At 28.6% G+C, this 19,677-nt stretch overlaps 1 protein-coding gene across 3 annotated transcripts in view; it reads left to right on the top strand.

The window, feature by feature from the left end:
* The window catches only part of LOC132952360 (uncharacterized), a 183,687-nt gene that overhangs the window by 61,223 nt on the left and 102,787 nt on the right, over nucleotides 1–19,677 (top strand). For all 3 annotated transcript variants that reach the window (XM_061024641.1, XM_061024642.1, XM_061024643.1), the window contains exon 2: nucleotides 4,678–4,781. In XM_061024641.1, coding sequence (XP_060880624.1) covers nucleotides 4,678–4,781 — 104 coding nt within the window. The remainder of the gene's footprint in view (nucleotides 1–4,677; nucleotides 4,782–19,677) is intronic.

The raw sequence follows: 19,677 nt of genomic DNA, 5'->3' as shown, positions 1-19,677 counted from the left end.
TAAAAGAATCGTTTTGTATGGAAAAAAATTGGTACAGTATAATATTGTATAGATCTCAGCGTTCATAATCATAATTTTTTTTTTTCAGTTAGAAACTTTACACACATTTAAATATAACATACATAGCAATATTTAAAATTATTTCAACAACTGTTACTACTTGCACAAAACGTATATTATTAACCATTAAATCAAACACTTTATTAAGATAAATTTATGTATAATAATAATTCCAAAATACCATACCTTCAGTATATTAATGTGCATGAAAGTCAAAATAATAATCGTATAACATTATTATGTTCTTTGTCATTCCAATAAGGTACTTTCTGTTTTATATAATAAGTTAAATTATTATAAAAGTTCAAGTCGATCGAGACCGTGTATTTTATTATGAAAATATAAGTAAATGTTAGTTTTGATCATATTTAAATTGCATTTATAAAACTTACAGCGCTTTTAAGTCAATTATTTTATTTATTATTTTTAGTGATTACATATCAGAAAATTAGTGAGTGTATTTTCACATCCAGACCCTCAGAGGCACTCTTTATCGTCTTTACTTTGTTCTTGTACCTAAATCTACAAACGGGTAAGTATGATGACGGGGTTGTGCGTGCGGCTTGCATATGATTGTCCTTAGTTTTAATTGAACCCCGCTTCTTTAGGAAAATATTGCGTACACACCAGTAACTTATTAACTTAAATAATTTATTATACTTATAACTTTACATTACTTTATATTTTTACTTTATATAACTAATAATGAACTAAATATATTTTGGTAGTGTATAATAAACTTGACATTTCTGAAATGCACTAATTAATTATTATTTATCCACTAAAAAAAAAATATACATTTGTACTATATAGTGTATCACAGAATAACGCAGTTTCGATTTAAATTGTTCAGATATTCATGGTACACACAGTGATTCATTAAGCTCGTTTGACGTTCTGTTTTGCTTCAATAATGCATATATTAAATTATGATTTTTGAAATAATTGTAAATTGTAATAAGTACATAATTAAAGACTATATTTTTAAATAATAACATTTTTTTTACCATTTAACTGAGACTCTTCCGTGGTGATACAAATTTCTATTTTATAAATAAGAATCACCCTTTTTGCTGTAAATTGTTTATCTGCTGTTTTTTCAGAAAATATGGTTTCTAATTATATTAAAGTATAAAGAAAGGATATTATAGAACTATTTGTAAGTATATTAAAGAACTATTTAATTTTTGTTCTTGGAATATTGCATTGATATAATGATATACCAGCTATTATAAATAATATAAGAACGAAATTGAAGTGAATAATTTATTTTTCTATACTTATTTGTAATAATATATTGAACAGTAGAAAGTTTTCATAAAAAATATTTATTTTAGCTTGCATCGCATTTGCATAGTATTTTTACGCAACACTTAAACAAAGACTTTACGTAGACTGTAAATATGCAGTTTGAATTTTTTAAATTGCGAATAAAAAAGATAAATTTATGATAATGATATATTTGAATTTTCTCATAATTTAATTTATCAATATTCAAATCTTGTCTTTAGTTTATGGTCAAACAACTTGATCACAATGTTACAATTTTTAAAAATAGCACTCATTCAAAATAAAAAAAATCTCAATTTTAACGGGACTACCTACGAATAATTTTAACTCACAACTCTCGTGATGTATATAATAGGTATATATATATAGGTATCGTCGACCATTCTTATTGGTAGTAAAATAACTTCCATGAAAAGTTACGAACACAGATGCACATTATTTTTTATTCCATCGCAATTACGTGCCGATGATATTATTATAGCAGGTATACGCTTTGTAAGAAACAAATTTAAAATTTAAAAACAACTGGGAAGTGAAGAAAGAGTATAGTTACAATACAAATATAGTGTTGTTGAAAAATGGAAACACGAATAGCAGGATATGTATAATAATATACTACCATAACATCATGTATTTATACAAAATTTATTTTGCAAAATATTAGAAAAAAACTCCACTCGATGAGTTCAATGTTCGTCTTTCGCGATCACCGCGATACTATTTTTTAACGGATAGTCTGTGCGTAAAACAATCTCTGGACACTGCCGCGTTCTAAATGAACAACATAAACATTTGTTGGCCTCACCTGTTGTAACCTCTGTATCGATTTTAGTGTATGTGTAATAATAAAAGCTGTTGAATAGGACGTGTATCCGCACTCCGCAGCGAGGCACAAAATGCGTAAAGTGGGACATAAAATAATGGAACGTGTGACGTGTTGTATGTTAAAATAATTCCTGACGATTACCGGAATTAATGTTAATTGGGTATCCGCCATCCGGATGGATTTAGAGTTGCGTATGTTTTGGCGTTAGACAATGTCACTTTTATACCTAAAACCGACATTTAACCGATCGAGCATGTGCGAGACGCATATTCAAATCAAGTACCTATATGTATATAACACAATGTACAAGTATAAATTATTACTATGTGTACGAAAAAATGTCTCATCGGTATGGCGTTTGTCAGTCGATAAAATCATTCAAATATTATAGTTTTTCATCTATTTTCTTGTTCAATTTCAATATTACATTATAAAAGTGACGTTGTTTTAATATTTTACGATGTGAATTCGCGTTAGTAAACTGTGCAACATTGTTTAACATGATTGGTTCAACAAAACAATGATTTATTTTAATTTAATATTAGTAGATATACCTACCGCTGATACATTTGTTATTACGTTTGATTTAAACATAATAAAGTGCCAATCCACTCAGTAAAAAAGTATACCAAAATATATAATATACGTATTCCATAAGTAATATATATAATTATTTTATGAAAACATTTAATAAAAATAAATTGCCCATTTTTTGTTGTTTACTTTAAATCTTATACAACCGTGGTAAGCTTTTATTTTAAATTATTTGTTATTTTGTAATACACTTTAATCACCGGGAGTAGCTGTTCGCAAAAATTGCTACACAAAATTATAAAGAAATATTAGTTTATCTTAATATTGTGATATGTCATTATAAATCTATGAAAATAATGAAAATGTATAGTATCAGAATGAATAGGGATTTGAAGAAAAATTGAAATTTCCACACTGTAAAACGTAATTGATATGAAAAATCTCGAAGCATAAAACCGTAGCTTCGTTGCTTTTCTGCTATATTATATTACTGGATTGTACGTAGTGATTTTCAAACTTTGTTTTAAGATACGATGTGCCTACACTTTTATTCCCAAATGAATCAACGTTATTGATGGATACGTCGATGTGATGTTTTTGCGTAGAGCAAAGTCAGTTTAGTTCGTGAACTTCACGAATCGTCATAAGAATTATTTACTTAATTTGCAGATTCATTTGTTTCCGTTTATCAATCGTTATGCTTCTGATTAACAAAAAAATATACAATTTATATTTTGTGACCACTAATAACAAAAATTGTATTTGGTTTCTCTATTATACTCTTGTATATTATGTTCTTAAATTGAGAATAATCATCGGGTATCTCATAATTTATATTTTCAAACTTGTAATAATAATGACTTATAATTAACTGTAAGAATATATTTTGTAAATTTAAAAAAATCCCAGTTAAAACATTTTAAGTAATCACTGCTAGTAATACTTACAAAAAAGTTGAATACAAATGTTTTCCTTTTAATAATTTAATAATTAAAACATTATAAAATGTTATTATAATATTGTTACATAAATTATTATATTGCATTGTTTTAAATTGTATTTTTTTTTTGGATTTAAAATATTGTAAAATTAGTATGTTATAAAGTAATTTTTGATATTAAGGAATATTATATCATATATTAATATTCATTTATCAGACCTATAGACACCGCTGAAAACTAGATTAATGGTGGCCTAGGAAAATTTAAATTATAGTTGAAATTATAATTACCAGTGCTTATTTCAAAATAGGAATCATAATACAATTTTATATCAAAAATCTATTTACCTTTATTAACGCATGGTAAAAAAATAAATACATTATTAGTAGAATTTACTATTGATTTAATACTAAGATATAATATATACATATAAAAATGTATTTTATTATAAAATCGATGGATATGGCCAAAAAGAAATTCATCTCTACACAAAAAATATATTTAAACATAAAAATGAATTTGAATGAATTAATGCAATAATCATAATATTATGACATTTTAATAATGGAACATATAATATCAATAGGTAAAAAATATTGAATTTGTTTAATGAATTTTGATACTAAACCTAGAATAATTTATTTATATTGTTAATAATCGTCTTATGCAGAAATATTTTATTCTTAATTATTAATATTTTAAAAATCGTATTCACTGTGATGAATAATTGTTGAAAATCTTGATTAGTATACAATATGTTGAACAAACAATATTATTATACGGGTAATTTTACTTTATCTATACACTGTAGAGATACTACAATTCTTGAGCGAACTGCATGGAGGACACACGCTCAAACACATAGACCAAAGTATATTTAAACATCGTCAACTAAACGTGTGGGCGTTTAAGATAAGTCCAGGCGGGTCTAGAAAGGTCAAAAAAGGGATGCTAAACTACTACACTAATATTCTTAAGCCAAGATAATGTTAATTCATTTAATTCCATTTTGTGCATGTATTTCAGAAGCAGAATAGCAGGAGTAGGAGTAGGAGAAGGAGACTATTGCTTGACTATGGATTCATCGTTGATAAGGTGGAGTTTCGTGCTGTGCTGGGCGATATTTTCAGGTAAGACTCATTAAGCGCTATGCACATATCTATAATAGAACTATACAATGTATTGTACTGTCGGCAAAATAATATGGCTCCCGGAGTTACTCAAGCCAAAAATGGATACGTAATGGTAGGTCAAAATATGCTGTCGTTGCTGACTATATCGTTAATATAATGTTTCATCGGCGTCTTTTTATATGGTTTAATGAATGCAGCTTTTACGAAATATTAAGAAAAATTAAAAACAAAAAATGTTATCGCCGCTGTTGGTTATCACGTGATTACTAAATTATACATTGAAAATATGTTAAGAAATGTCGAGGATGATTGACTATGACTAGTTCTAGTACGATTTTAGAACTAAAATAGTGACTATAAAATTGAAAGAGGATAATCAAATTATGGATAAAATTGAATTTCAGAAAATCATAATATTAGTATTTACTTTACAGATTAAGGTAAGGTAATTAAAAAATACATATTTATTTAAACAGCTTTTACTGTTTTTGGCATCTACTGTTTCAAAAAAAAAAAGTGATGATTTTAGATTTTTATTTGTATACACGTTTTATTTTTTACATTAATATGCTTTTGGGCTGGGTACAGATATTTTATTTTTCTTACTGATTTTTTTCTAATTGACTGAAAAATATACGTTTTTGTTGTCATGGCTACTTATTAACAATATTATTTATGATTCATGGATTTTCCTTTTACAGAAAAATATCGGGTAACATACTAAGGGTTTTTTTTTTTTATTGTTTAGAGACAACGTTAACAGACTAATCCTTACAGGACTTTGCATAAAAGTATACTTGAACATATTTTTTGTAGAATTATTTTTTTCTATTGTGTTTTTAAATATATAATTATAAAAACTATTTAAACACTTGACAAGTATATGATTACAACTACTACCACTACTAGTTACTACTACTACTACTACTACTACTACTACTGTTTCTGCTGCTGACAACGTCATCAGTTAACTATAGGTACCTACCTAATAGTACGGTTTTACCTTTGCCATACGTTTGAAACGAGAGGACACCGAACGTTTTAATTAGCGTATTTGGTCACGACACTATTACAACAGAAGGTACCTACCTCCTATACGTATATAATATTGAAACAAGCGTAGGTATCAGCTATGGAGGTACGTAGCTTGACTATACCTACCTTGACGCCGTGCTGGGTGACGATGCAATAAGGGGGGGGGGAGGCGATGACGTCGGTGACCCGCGTTTCCTTTGCTCCTCCGACACATCTTCTACACCCCTGACCCAGCCCGTCAGAAGCTCAACTATATATACCAGCTACCAGGTATCCTTTATTAACAAATTATGGTGATTAAGGCGCGTTTCCGCCGCACCTGCAGGCGTCCGTGGGATCTAACGTCGTAATAACATTATTCCTTTACCCACATAGCGTTTTCATACTCGGCATTTTCATAACCACGCGGAATACATTATACGTTAAAATGCATCTCAGTTGATATTATAATATATGCATAGAATATTTGCTCCTTATTGTTTTCGTTTCAAAAACAATGAACTGCACCTGTACAATATGTGTACGCTTCCACATGGCTATAATAAAATAGGTAGTCTATCGTTCGGACGTCGTTATATATTATTATTATTATTATTATTATTATAATAATATAAAGTACAACTTCAACAACACGCTTTGGACGTGTCATATATTTTATAGTATTTATATCAGTTTGACTTTAACGACACGTCGTCATCGCTTTCGTCGAAACATAAAGCGCAATAAAACTATTATATATACAAGAGCGGTGCTGCGATTTGTTTTCAAAGATTGCAGTCGACGGAAACATTATTTTTATATCGATATTATTATATACATAGGAGACAGTCTGACACTATACGCTAGATGACATTATATTATTATCTATCCGATACGTATACGTTATTATCAACATATGATTATATTTCTAATATAACTTATATATACGTCTATAACTCTATGATATTGTATATGCATCGAACCTCAATATCAGACCGTAATATGTTTGACTGCGTTGACATAAAATAAATGAACACATCAAACATGGCCGTTGTAGTATATGATATCATGGTATCGAAATGGTATAGTCGCGAATTTCTAATGCAATTTTTTAAAAATATGACCGTGCCCGGTGAATTATATTTTATTCTATAATGTTCGAAATAATCATGACAATCAAATTTACGAATAAATATTACGCTCACATGATACTTCTAAGAAAAAAAAATCTAAAACGAATTGAAAATCATTGTATGTTGTTCATCTGTGGGCCGGTATGGGAACAGTCCGATCGTAGTTTTTAATTACAATTACTATTATTATGAATTATCAACAACTGAAACCTAAAAAACAGTATTTACACTTTTAAATGGCCGTACAAATAAAAATCATACAAATACGTATCGTAATATTATTATTATAACGTTATGATATTTTGTTCGTCTATAAAACAAATATTTGAGGATGCAATGTATTTATGTCATAGTAAAAAAGTATTCGAACATAAATTTGCAATAATTTTACCTCGCTTGTTCGTAATAACGTCTAATAAACCACGTGGCACTGGGAGCTATAAATAATAGATCATAATAATATAATATACGCATTTATACGATTTCTTACAATATTTTACATATTTTTATCGTTTTATTTTGTAGTTGTAATAATATAACAATTGCATAATGTGCCGTATTTTTCATATACAGAAATACTTAACCACTGTGAAATACCCACAATGATTTAATTTTAATGTCGTACCTATATTATGTACATAACGATATTATAAGTCATAACATCACGATAGGAATCACTTTCCACGAAACATACATAATAAACATTTTTACGATGCATTAATTAACATAAAGTACCCATTCGTCATAAAGCATTTATAACTGTCGAATGGCATGAAAACGAATTGATAATATATGGTCGGCTCATAATTTCTAGTGAAGAAAAACCGGTAGAGGTGTGCGCACTGTTAGAAATTAATAATATTTTCTTTGGAAAAACTCGTGGATACTATAATATAGAATCTTAGCTCCGCAACGATATAGTTTCAAAGGCGTGTATGGATATCAAACGATTTAATTTAATTACATGATTGAACACAAAAATATAATAATATTATTTAAATTATAAAGAGTTTGGTATCGAAATTAAAAATGTGGCAGGGATATAAATTGTTGTCACTTCTTACCTATAATTTATCGAAAAAATCATAATAATATTATGTTCAACAATGCTATCTTTAACATATTTTCCAATAACCATTTTTAATCTCACGAAAAAGGATATTATTCGTTTGAATACTCTTTTTTTTCAATAAGATTCCTTGTCATTAAAAACGTAATAACAATTATTTATGTTAGTTAGGCATTATGTTATCACTTCAATGTGAAAAATATACTTCCCAGAGTACCTATCTAACAAATTGTATAGGTATACACAAGTTTTCTAACAATCACACATATATATATATACTTTATACTACCACTTGCAGCCATAAAAGCAACTGACGTGGTTTAGAATACAATAGCTTTTTATCTTCGATAAGAAGTAGAAGAAAAAATAGTTCTTTCGCCAAGTTCTGCAAAATATTTTCTTTTAAAACTTTCAAAAAGTGTATATTTTGTTTCTGTACGAGTTTATTTTCAATGTAGTACCTAAAATTGTATTTTTCTACAGTAACCAATTTTACATTTTTGTATTAAAAAAGCAATTATAAGTTTTAAAAACGTCCAATTCAAAAATGCATCAAACGAATAAATAATAGTTTTAATATCTGCAAACAACTATCAAGAGAATTTTATTTAATGCGCCGTATTGAATTTAGATTTTGTTCATATTCTCTATTTTATATTTCATTTACTGTAAAAATATCAAAATAAATTAAACTATTTGTTCATATTTTCATATTTTCTTAAATTGTATACAGTTTAACTGTTGTAATAATTCATACAATTTAATTAATAGATTCTAGTGAGAAGTAGGAAAACCATTTTTATAGCATATAATAATAATTACTAAGGAAAATCTGTGTTTAATTAAATTAGTAACTTCAAGATAAAATAATACATTATATCTTTAACAGTTTACAAACGGAAACTAAAGTTTAGCAGGAAATTTATTTCCAATATACCTAGTGTGGTATAGCTGGTTCCGCCAAAAGTTTCGAACATTGCATTTAGTCGTATTAATTTAGTTATTAATCATAAACACATCGTTTATAACATTGGTTCGTATTCGGGTATATAGACGTATTTCATATTATACATTTAAGCTTAATAGAATATATTTTATATTAAATTTGATTCGGCAATTCAAAACGAAATATAATATATTTTTATGGTAATTAAAATTAAAACGATAAACTCCAAAGACTTTACCTACTTGAAAACGAGTAAAACACCTAATTGACAACAAATTCATATCGTAACCATAAATCTTTCACAAACACTAATCGTGCTGAATATAATTGCACTCAAATGACAAAAGCTCAACAATGTTTCCCTTATATTTTCCGACAGTCTTTACATAACTTCTGTAAGTACTTTTGGAATCTGTAAGTGCCCGAGGAAATTTGTTTAAGTATAGACGCATATGTAATTGTATGTCGGAAAAGAAAGTTTCAAGTAGTATGTCTTTTAAAACAAACACTGTGAAATTTAAACGACTAGAACATTATAAACTGTCATAAGAGTCGAAACGGAATTAAAATTGTCGACGCGTTTTTTAAAACATTACTAGGTAGGTATATTGAAGTTAAATTATCGTTTCAGCCGACGCCTTAGTCCACTCTGCCACTCCGTCTCCCAATAATATTTTATTACATAACTATTGTGTGTAATGTTAAATGTTTTCTAAATTTTTCGTGATTATCACTTAGTAACGTTATAGTTATAACGAATTTCAATTTCAATTTAATTTAACGAAATATTATAATTATATAATTTAAGCAACACTTAGTTTGAGGAAGAATTTATTGCATTATTTATGTTATCATTTTGAATTTTAGTATTTTTCATACTGTGAACAGCATAATTTAACTAACCAACTTAACGTAACTTGACTCTATATCTTTTTTTTTCATCTTTATAATAATTAAGCGTTGCGATATTCAAAGTGGCAAGTGCCTATCTTATAACAATTTACTTTTTGAATGTGCGTACAAAATATAGTTAAGACTTTAAGAGCCAAATATCATTTAAAGCATATTATATTTAAGGTATTAGGTAAGTCCTTAACAGTATACTATACTATAATTATATAATTTATTTTTTTTTATTTTGATTAATTGACTGTGAATGTGTATTGTGTAAACTCTAAAATGGAACATTGTACAAGATTGAATATCTGTCGTTTTATTCACTCTTATATTTCATGATTATTATTCTAAAGAAATATTACACTGTGTGCCTTACTTACCTACGTAAATAAGTGAACTTTAATTTTTATTCGCCCCTCAATATATTTCTTTTTGTTTAAATCGGATTTTCATAGAATATTCAACGTAGGTACTCATAAAGATCAATTTATTGGTAATCCGTTGGAATAGTATCTAGAACCGTGTTTACATTTTTCCATTTTTGTGGAAATCTATAAAATCTTGATTGCATTTGGTTAAAATGTAGTATATACAAAATTGAGTTAAAGTACACACGATGCAAGTATAAAAATTTCACCTCGTAATAAATATTATATAAGGACTTGGAATAATAAAAAAATATAAACATTGTAGTTTTTAATGAAAAAATACATATATATATATATATATATATATATTATATACAATATAATAAGACATTACGAATGAAAAAAGTACTCACATAAATTTATGGCTCACGTGTTCTAATGCTAAATTTTTTTTTCTTCTTTTATTTGTTTGTAAATAAAATAAAACCAATAAAGTTTTGTTTATCAAGTGTATATATTATATAATATTATATACGTTTATGTTATGTTTGGAGTTTGGACCACAAATGTGAAACGTATACCTAAATCAATTTCCAATGTGTTTCGATGTGGAAAAGTGTACTAACATAGGTACTATACTATTCACCATAATATTCTAAATATTGAAACTTTATAGTATTATATTTTATTTAAAAATAAAATGTATATTGAATTATTTTCAAAAAAAAAAAAAAATATAAACAAGTAAACAACGCGTAATGGTACTACAGCATTTCTACAGCATGTGTGACTCTCCCATCGAGCTCTGAGTTTAAGATTTCAAAGACACTCAATTGAATTTGGTGATTCAGTTACTAACGTTTTATTCGTTAAGTATTATTACGGTTTCGCATTATATTTTCTCTCAGTTACACTGTACTTTGTCATATTACCATTTGTTACTATGTATACTACATATATTACTGGTATGCAGACTGATATGAAAAAAAAATCATAATACGACTAATTAAAATGTTTATAAAATCATATTTGTGACAATAGCTATTATATTCGTTTTCTGTTTCATTAGTTTTAGTTTATATTCTCGACATGTATTCAATACACTTTTATCCTGACCATATTATTATTTACGAAGATTTATGATAGAAATGTTCATAACTCTAAATGCTCTGATACATTGAAATTGATAATGCAACTATCAATCTCCCCATCATATATTTTCCGTCGTATTATACAGTCAAACAAGGTTAACTCGAAGTTGAAGGGACCGGCCAGAAAGTTCAAGTTATTCAAGAATTCAAGTTATCCGAGGATAATACAACTATCAAAAATTCTAGAGACTGGGGAAAAAGTTTGGGGTATTGACGATTTCGAGTTAAAGAAGTTTTATTTAACCAAGGCATTAATTTCTATTTTTTGCGTTAACATATTATATTATATGTATTATATAATGTATTGTTTTTGTATTACTTATGTATATATTATTATACTCGTCCATTTCGAGCAAATTCGATGTGATCATGATTTTTAACACTCCAATAATTTTCGTGTCAATTGTAAAAATACATAATATTATATTTTACGAACTTACATTAGTTGTCAAAAAGATTATCAATGTTTTTAGATTTAGCTGTTTGATTTTTCTTTTACTTTTTACGTGGGGAATCCCTTTGGTCGTAATATGTATAACACGATATAATAATATATTGTTTGCACGTTAACGTGCGTAATAATAATATTAAAAAAAGCTTTTATGAATAAAGCATTTCGGTTCGAAACGAGTGGTTATAGCATTGTCTGCGTTTAAACAGTTATAAAAAAAAATATTATAAATAATATTTCGGACTGGTTACTGTACCGTGGTCGATAGTAAACAGATCCGGCGCGATATCATAAAAACATATAGTGTTGTATACTATGTTACAACAACAGACAGTAATATTATAGTTGAGAATTATTTAACACAATACATAATAGAGCCACACGGGTATAGTTTAATGGGAATTATATTTTAGCAAAATAATTAATTTAAGCATAGCCCTGCCCACCAATGGAGCGAATGTGATGGAGATCGCGAAATAATTATATTGTTATTGTAATAATAAAATGCCGCCGCCGCCGTCGCAACTTCGCTAGAACGAAGTCCTTTCAGCCTCAGTGTTTTCGCGATCCGGACACGGATAAGTGAGTTTAATTTTGTGTTTTTTTTTTTCGTATTTATTATTATATATAAGTGTTTTTGACCATAATATTTTGTTCAACACTTATTTTTAGTCGTTGCTATTTTTTTTCTTCATTATTAAAGGTTTAGTGCGTATCATCATGGTCGTGTCTGAAAAAATCGCAAGGTGTAGTGGTGGTCATTTCGAAATATCTTTTGATTTCAAAGTAGTCGGGGTGTGCCTAGTCTAGCGCAGTGGTGATACGACACAAGCACGTTGATCGATACAACTCGTTTTGTGAGGCCGACTGCACAGTGAATTATGGTGGAAAGATGGAAAAAAAAAAAACGGAAAAAACAATGTTACCGCGACGATATGGATCTACCGCGCGCACACACCAATTAAAATATAATTATTATTCGGGCAACGGCGGTGGCGGCGGCGTCGGCGGTAAAAGGAATGTGCGAGCGCGTTTTTTTTTTTTTTTTTTACATTTTTAAGTTAACGGCGGTGAGCGGTTAGGGTCCGCACAAAGGTATACACGACGAGCTGCTATACGGCCCGCGTGTAATTATCGTTACACCGCCGCCCACTTTTCCGCCATCGATGGTCGTGTGGTGTTTGCGTACAGCTCGCGTAGACTCCTGCAGCATTGGTGTGATTATACGGCTGGCGACTTGCTGGAGGTGCGGGCGCGGGTGTGTGTGTGTGTGTTTGAATGGGGGGGGGGGGGAGGAGGGCACTGCGAGAGTGTAATGGAATAGAGTGTGTGTGTGTGAGAGAGAGAGAGTGGGAGAGAGGGGAAAAAAAGACGGTATAAACAAAATAATTATTATTTTAAGTACATTGTGGCATGACGACGCAGCTGTAAATTATTCGCACGAGGGCGGACAGTTTTGGGCTCGGTGTCCTGTGGTGGAGTGGCGGGAGCTTTGACGCAGGCACTAGCGATGAAAGAAGAAAAAAAAACATTCCTATATTAATAATAAGAGGTTTGTTTGTAATTTATTTATTTATTTTTTTTTTTTTATAATTTTTTTTATTTCTTTTGCGGTTTCCTTCCCCCTGTCTCGTCGAACACACTCAACCGGAATCGTAACCGTTTAACGCGTGCGCACGTGACGTTTACACACAACAGATGCGAGCACGGCCTATAATAATATTATCATAAGAAAAACATCGTACGGCCAAACAAAGGTATATCGTACATAATAATAATAATAATAATATACCCGCGATGGTATAACCACCGTATAATCGTATAATAAAGATTCGCGCACGATCGACTTTCGGTTAAGACGAGCCTATGGTTTTTATCGGTGGGTACCACGGTTGTCTATGTGTAGATAGCCGTGGTGGGTACTCACGGTATATTGTTATAATATACGCCACAAGTTATCACATAAATGTGTTCACGCATTAACGGTTAGTATATAATCGTATTTATTAATATAAAACCAACCTATTGCCATAACTTGTAGACACCTACGCCCCGGAGGAAGCGTGGTAACGACTTAAACGGAAACGCTAAAGTTTAGCGATTAGACGCAGTAAATAATTCAGGGGTAAGTCGGAGTTATATACAGCTGTGGTAAAAAATAATAAGTAATAAGTAATAAATGAGAATATTCACAGTGTTGATTTTTCGTATTCAATACTACAACAAATAATATATTTTTGAGTATGTTGAAACAAATGAAAAAGGTAGACTTAAAATAAAATTACTGTGTGCTGTGTTGTTTTTATTTCTGTCAGGTAGAATGCATAAATTATTTAACGTTTTTTTACGTGTTTCCTTATACAATGCATTTTTGAGTAGGTATAAATTATGATTTGATGAAAACATTCAAAATAGAATTATGAAAGTATTAATTATATACCTTTGGGGCTGTATTGTAACAAAAAAGTCAACTATAGTACTGTTTATAAATATCCAAAAAATATAATGTCCATTAATAACTTAAGCAACAGTTAATTTACCATCTAAAGGTAATTAAATATTTTGAACGAATTTAACTAAAAAAAAAAAAAAAATGAATACTCGTTGCACTCGAACTAGTTAATTAAAATATTTGATTTAAATTATTTTAATAATATAACGTAAGTAATTAATAATTAAGGATCCGTTATACATAAATGATAAAAACAAAATACAAATCGTTAACTTATGCATGAGTGTTGTCTGGAGTAGAGTTATATATATCCATCGTCTCCAGACTTATTATTCATTACTTTTGGCACCCGTTCACTTTCAGTATGATATTACAAATTAAAAAAGTATTTGTTGACATTTTCACAAAATTATAACATAATATAATAATATATGCATTTAAGTCCTTAGCAGTTACCTTTTTTGTCATACTCTAAATACGTTTCTGTTGTTTAAATGTCTGTGCATTATTCCATGCAAAAATGATTTATAATAAAAATTAGCTGTTTTCAGGAATGGTCATTAAATCTAAAAAAATATTATAGTGAAACAAATAAAACATTTATAAGTACATTTGTTATCTCGTTTCATACTTTAGACGTGCTTTTTTATGATATTTTTTTGTAGGTTAACCATTTTTAATCAAAGTATACAATGCAAACCTTCTTCTTTAATTTTAACTAATATCTTTCAAAAAGTATTCCATGTAAAACAATATTCAAATAAAACCAAAAACAGTTTTGAAAATTATTAAACTAATTCGTTTAATATATTTTTACTCAATCTATAAAACGAGTGTTGATTTTTTTTTACGCAAAAAGACAATAATATGATTGCTAATATAATTTAAAGTTATCCAATTAAGTAACCAATTGATTTGAATTTAGTTTTTAAACAGAATACTAATGATTCAAACTTTTCAATTTTCCAAAAGTCACCGATCAAACATAAGCAGTATGGGTTATTAAAGTCAGTCCACAGCACGCACAATTATTTATTATACAAAGGTAAAATAATTAATGTGAATATAAATTAATATAAAGAGTGCAAAAAATATTAAACGTCTAGGGTTTTTTTTGTGTATCTATATTGCCTAATCATGCCGCCGTGTTACAAATTATGTTAAAAAAGTAAAGCCACACAGAAAACCCAAAACATGAAAATATATTTTTTATTTATTTATTTCCATAAAAAAAGGTAGTTCGTAAAATTTACTATATTATAGTAATGCAACATGTGTATTTTCGTGGGTGACTTTTTTGTATTATCGTAATTTCTATTTTATTTAAAAAAAAAAAAAACAGTAGTGCGTATAATATAATACTGACCTATATACGACACAATAATAACCACACTGTACCTTTACGCATTGCGTATATATAAGATAGAAATCTACAACATGGTTTGGAGATATATTCTTTTAATTTTTGAATTATTGTATTTGAGTTGTATAAGAATATTATATAGAATATATTTTGAAAAAAATCCATTAAAGTTTTAATAACACGAAACTTGTTCACTAAATATTTTTTTTTTTTTTGGGTAAAACCAAAAAAGTTTTCAAAAGTTCTAAGAAAGTGTTTTAAAAATCGTTGTATGCATTTTTTTTACTGTCGTATTGAATTAATATCTCATCAAATATATTATCTAAACATTATCTATATTAAAAAATATAAATATTAATCACTCAACACCACTTTTATAAAGATTTTTTTCTTAATTAAAATTATTATAGATTTTCAAATTATTCGTAATTTGTAAGATCTATAAATCTTGTAACAATTATTAAGTAAGAGTAACTTATTATTTATCGTAGGCGAGGGACTTACCTATTGTTATAATATCTGATGTGTTTTATATTTTGATTAATGGGTTATCGTTGGTGTCCGGCATTAACTAATCACCATCAAAGTTATCTGTTGCTTGTTCTATTACAACTAGCAAGTGAACTTAGACCAAGGTTAGAAAATTGGGCATAGAGTAAACAGTAATCATCAGTATGCTGCCACATCAGAAAAGGACATTTGATAATAATTGTTTCAGACGATCCATATTATGTCTGTGTCTTGGACAGGATTATATTTAATATTTTTCAATTCATTCATTGTTGGGACAACACCGTCGTTGAACAGAACAAATTTCACTGATTTTTAACGAGTGGATCTTGACATAAGATAATATTATATGCCCTCGATCTACCCTAGATCACGTATTTTTTTTATCATAAATTATCATATTATAGTAAAACCGTTTAGGTAAGACCCAGGACCCTAGAATTTTACTGATGACGGGTGCTCGATGTGTTGATATCTCGATAAGTTCAAACTAAAAATCATCACTCGGCGCGACTTACTATAACTAACGAGCGTTGCATAATATTTTCGTTTATATTTTTATTTTACAATATATACAGATGTTTAATAGACTTTTGAAGGAAATCGGCCGTCCTTGTAAAACGAAAGTTAGGTGGTGTTAACAACTATTCCCAGAGGTATCATTTTACTACGTTGTTCGGTTGTAATATAAGGCAATTTGTGATATTAATGAAAAAAAAAACGTAAAACATCTTATTATATCATTTTCACCGACGGCCATCGAATTTGCAATTTTCCCAATCCACTGTTGCCGTATAATAGGTACAATGTTAATTTCGTAAATCATATGAAATCGTGTTTTAAATAGTTTGTGCAAATACTTGAAATACTTTTGTAAATTATATTAATCTAAACGTGTATCGCATATAGTTATAATAGAAGAGCTCAGTTACCTTCGAAAAGTTTAAAATGTAATCATATAATAAAATTTCAAACGATCCTCGGAACAATGCGATCGTGAAAAAATCTGAGAAGAACTATTTCAAAACATTATAACATGATAATATAGTAATGATTTGGATAAGAGTAATATTTATAAAAAAAAAACCAAAAATATGTTATCATCAATAAATTCTTAGATATAACAAAATACTTATAACATTAAATACTTATAACTATAACATAGAAGGGAAACTACGAGTACCTACCTGCTATACTTAAGGACACAAAAATCGTTTTAATTTCTCATTTTTTATTCTGTAAAATACCAACTATACCTGTAAGTAGCTGCTGTACACGTAATTTTTTATATTTTTCAATACTTATTGAAGGACTTAAAAATCGAGTTGGTTGTTTTTTTCTGGTAAATTATACATTAACCCCCCCCCCCCTCACCCCAGCTGGGTATCTTTTGAGTAATGCATTTTGCACGTTTCACGATTTTATCGTCCTTTAACCGATTTCTTAAAGGTCATTTAAGGGATTTCAAATGCAAATCTATGAAAAAGTACCGAACAAAAACGAATAGTTAAAATTAATATCGACATCTAAAGTTTAGGATGTTTAGAGAGCGGAAAGGGGTCGCACATTCGTGGCTACAGAATCGTTGGCCCACGACTTCACTCTTGGGAAAAATTTATATTCAGAAGATCGGAAACGTATGTTGTACATTTATAGTTATTCAAAAAAAAAAGAAAATATATTGTAATAAAATTATAATATTAAAAACACTAAAATTAATATGAAGTTTTTCAATGTTTACAAAACATGTGCTTCAAATTATATAAAAAAATATTTTCTAATACGTTAGAACTTTTAATAGTGATAATGAGTGTCATTCGTTCAAACATTCATTCTGTACATTCATCCTGTATATTAATTATGCACTTCCTTGTCCATTATCCCTTATGAATTATGGCGATATTTTTTTTAACTTTTCGGAAAATATTCAAATATAAGACATCCAGTAATTTGAACACCCCGCCATTAATACTAAAATATAGAAAATGTAAATGTTTTGCATTTTTTACGATAAGTAGTTTTAATTTTTCCCATAAACTCTCCTCGTCATGTATATTCTTCGTTCACCATTAGAGACGGATCAATGAAAAATTGGGAGTGGTTCACATTCTAATGAGTATAATATATCCTTTTGTATTTAACAATTTATATAAGTTTCTTAATGAATTTCAGTTCCGATTTCCACTTATCTTTCAATTAAACATTATTCTGAAACATTTGGATGATATTGTTTAGCTTTGCGTGGTTGATAACAACATCATAATATTATACCAAACCACCACAGCGTTTGTGTATTTAAAAATATGTTACAGCGTGGTGATTTTCTATAAAGATGATTTTATTTTCATCGAGCGGAAGAGTAAAATTTATTGTTGGAAAATGATGCGTAGAAATCGTGAAAGTTTTAGAGCATTTCTACGTAAATATTATATTATCGTTATTGTGTGTGATACACGTCGGAAATATTGTCTGGTCTCACCTGCAGCTATGACGTATACAATACATACCTATGTCATATTATAGTTATCTCGATCAGTCACAAACGAGTCTCCTTGTTAGTGTTCACGCAAATAACTAAATCTAATGATGTGAAAGTACGCAGGTATATATATTTATATATAGGTTTCCCTTAAAGTTCGATACACAAACACGAATTGAATAGCAACGTAACTTTATATCTATACAGCATACATTTCTATTGTATGCAATGCTGATTGCATTTTGCTGATACAATTAATTGTAAAAATAAGAACAAAAATAATTTAGTGTTACAATATTTTAGTTATCATACAGAGGATTCACCAAGCATGGTCATCCCCAATTTTTCCCTTAAATAATGAATTTATTCAAATTCTGATTTTTGGATCAAAATATTTATAGACCATATTTAAAAATTATGAATTTTTTTGTACTACTTGAGGATGTCCTGTGGTTATACAAACTTCTGTTCTTCAAATGAGAACCCCCTTTTTTACAGTAAATTATTTAATGAATATTTTTTTTGAAAATGTCGATGTACCTAATTCAAAATTCGTAAGAGTAGTTTCTTAGTTATTATAATGTTTGTATTAGGTAAGGATAATAGTCCTTAAAAATGGTTTTTTTTATTATTGAATATTTATAAAATCAACGACTTAAGTTATTAATTACAATTCTAAAAGACGGTTACAGTATTGCAATTACAAGATGATTATGTAGTTACAAATACAATTTTTTTTTTTAAGTAAAACTTTATTGTACAGGTCCGTTTTCCTCAAGAAGTCGATCATGTTATTGATATTTTCTGTGTTTGGATCTAAAGTGGCGTTTAAATTGGAGATGTTGGATTTTCTGAGGTCATTAATATAAAAAAAGGTGGATAAGTGGATGTCGCTCTGCTGTACGGTAGGTTACAAGTGGGTCACTGTAATGGATGGTGTTAAATTTGAATTCAATGATATAATATCATTGTATAAGAAAAACGATTCTGAGCGAAAACGGTCAGTCACCCTATGATATTACCAAGTATATTTGATGATATTATTGTGAATAAAGTAATT

Source organism: Metopolophium dirhodum, chromosome 9 (genome assembly GCF_019925205.1).
Source record: "Metopolophium dirhodum isolate CAU chromosome 9, ASM1992520v1, whole genome shotgun sequence".
NCBI lineage: Eukaryota > Metazoa > Arthropoda > Insecta > Hemiptera > Aphididae > Metopolophium > Metopolophium dirhodum.
Note: the sequence above shows the minus strand (reverse complement) of the source record. Positions and strands in the feature narration are given on the sequence as shown.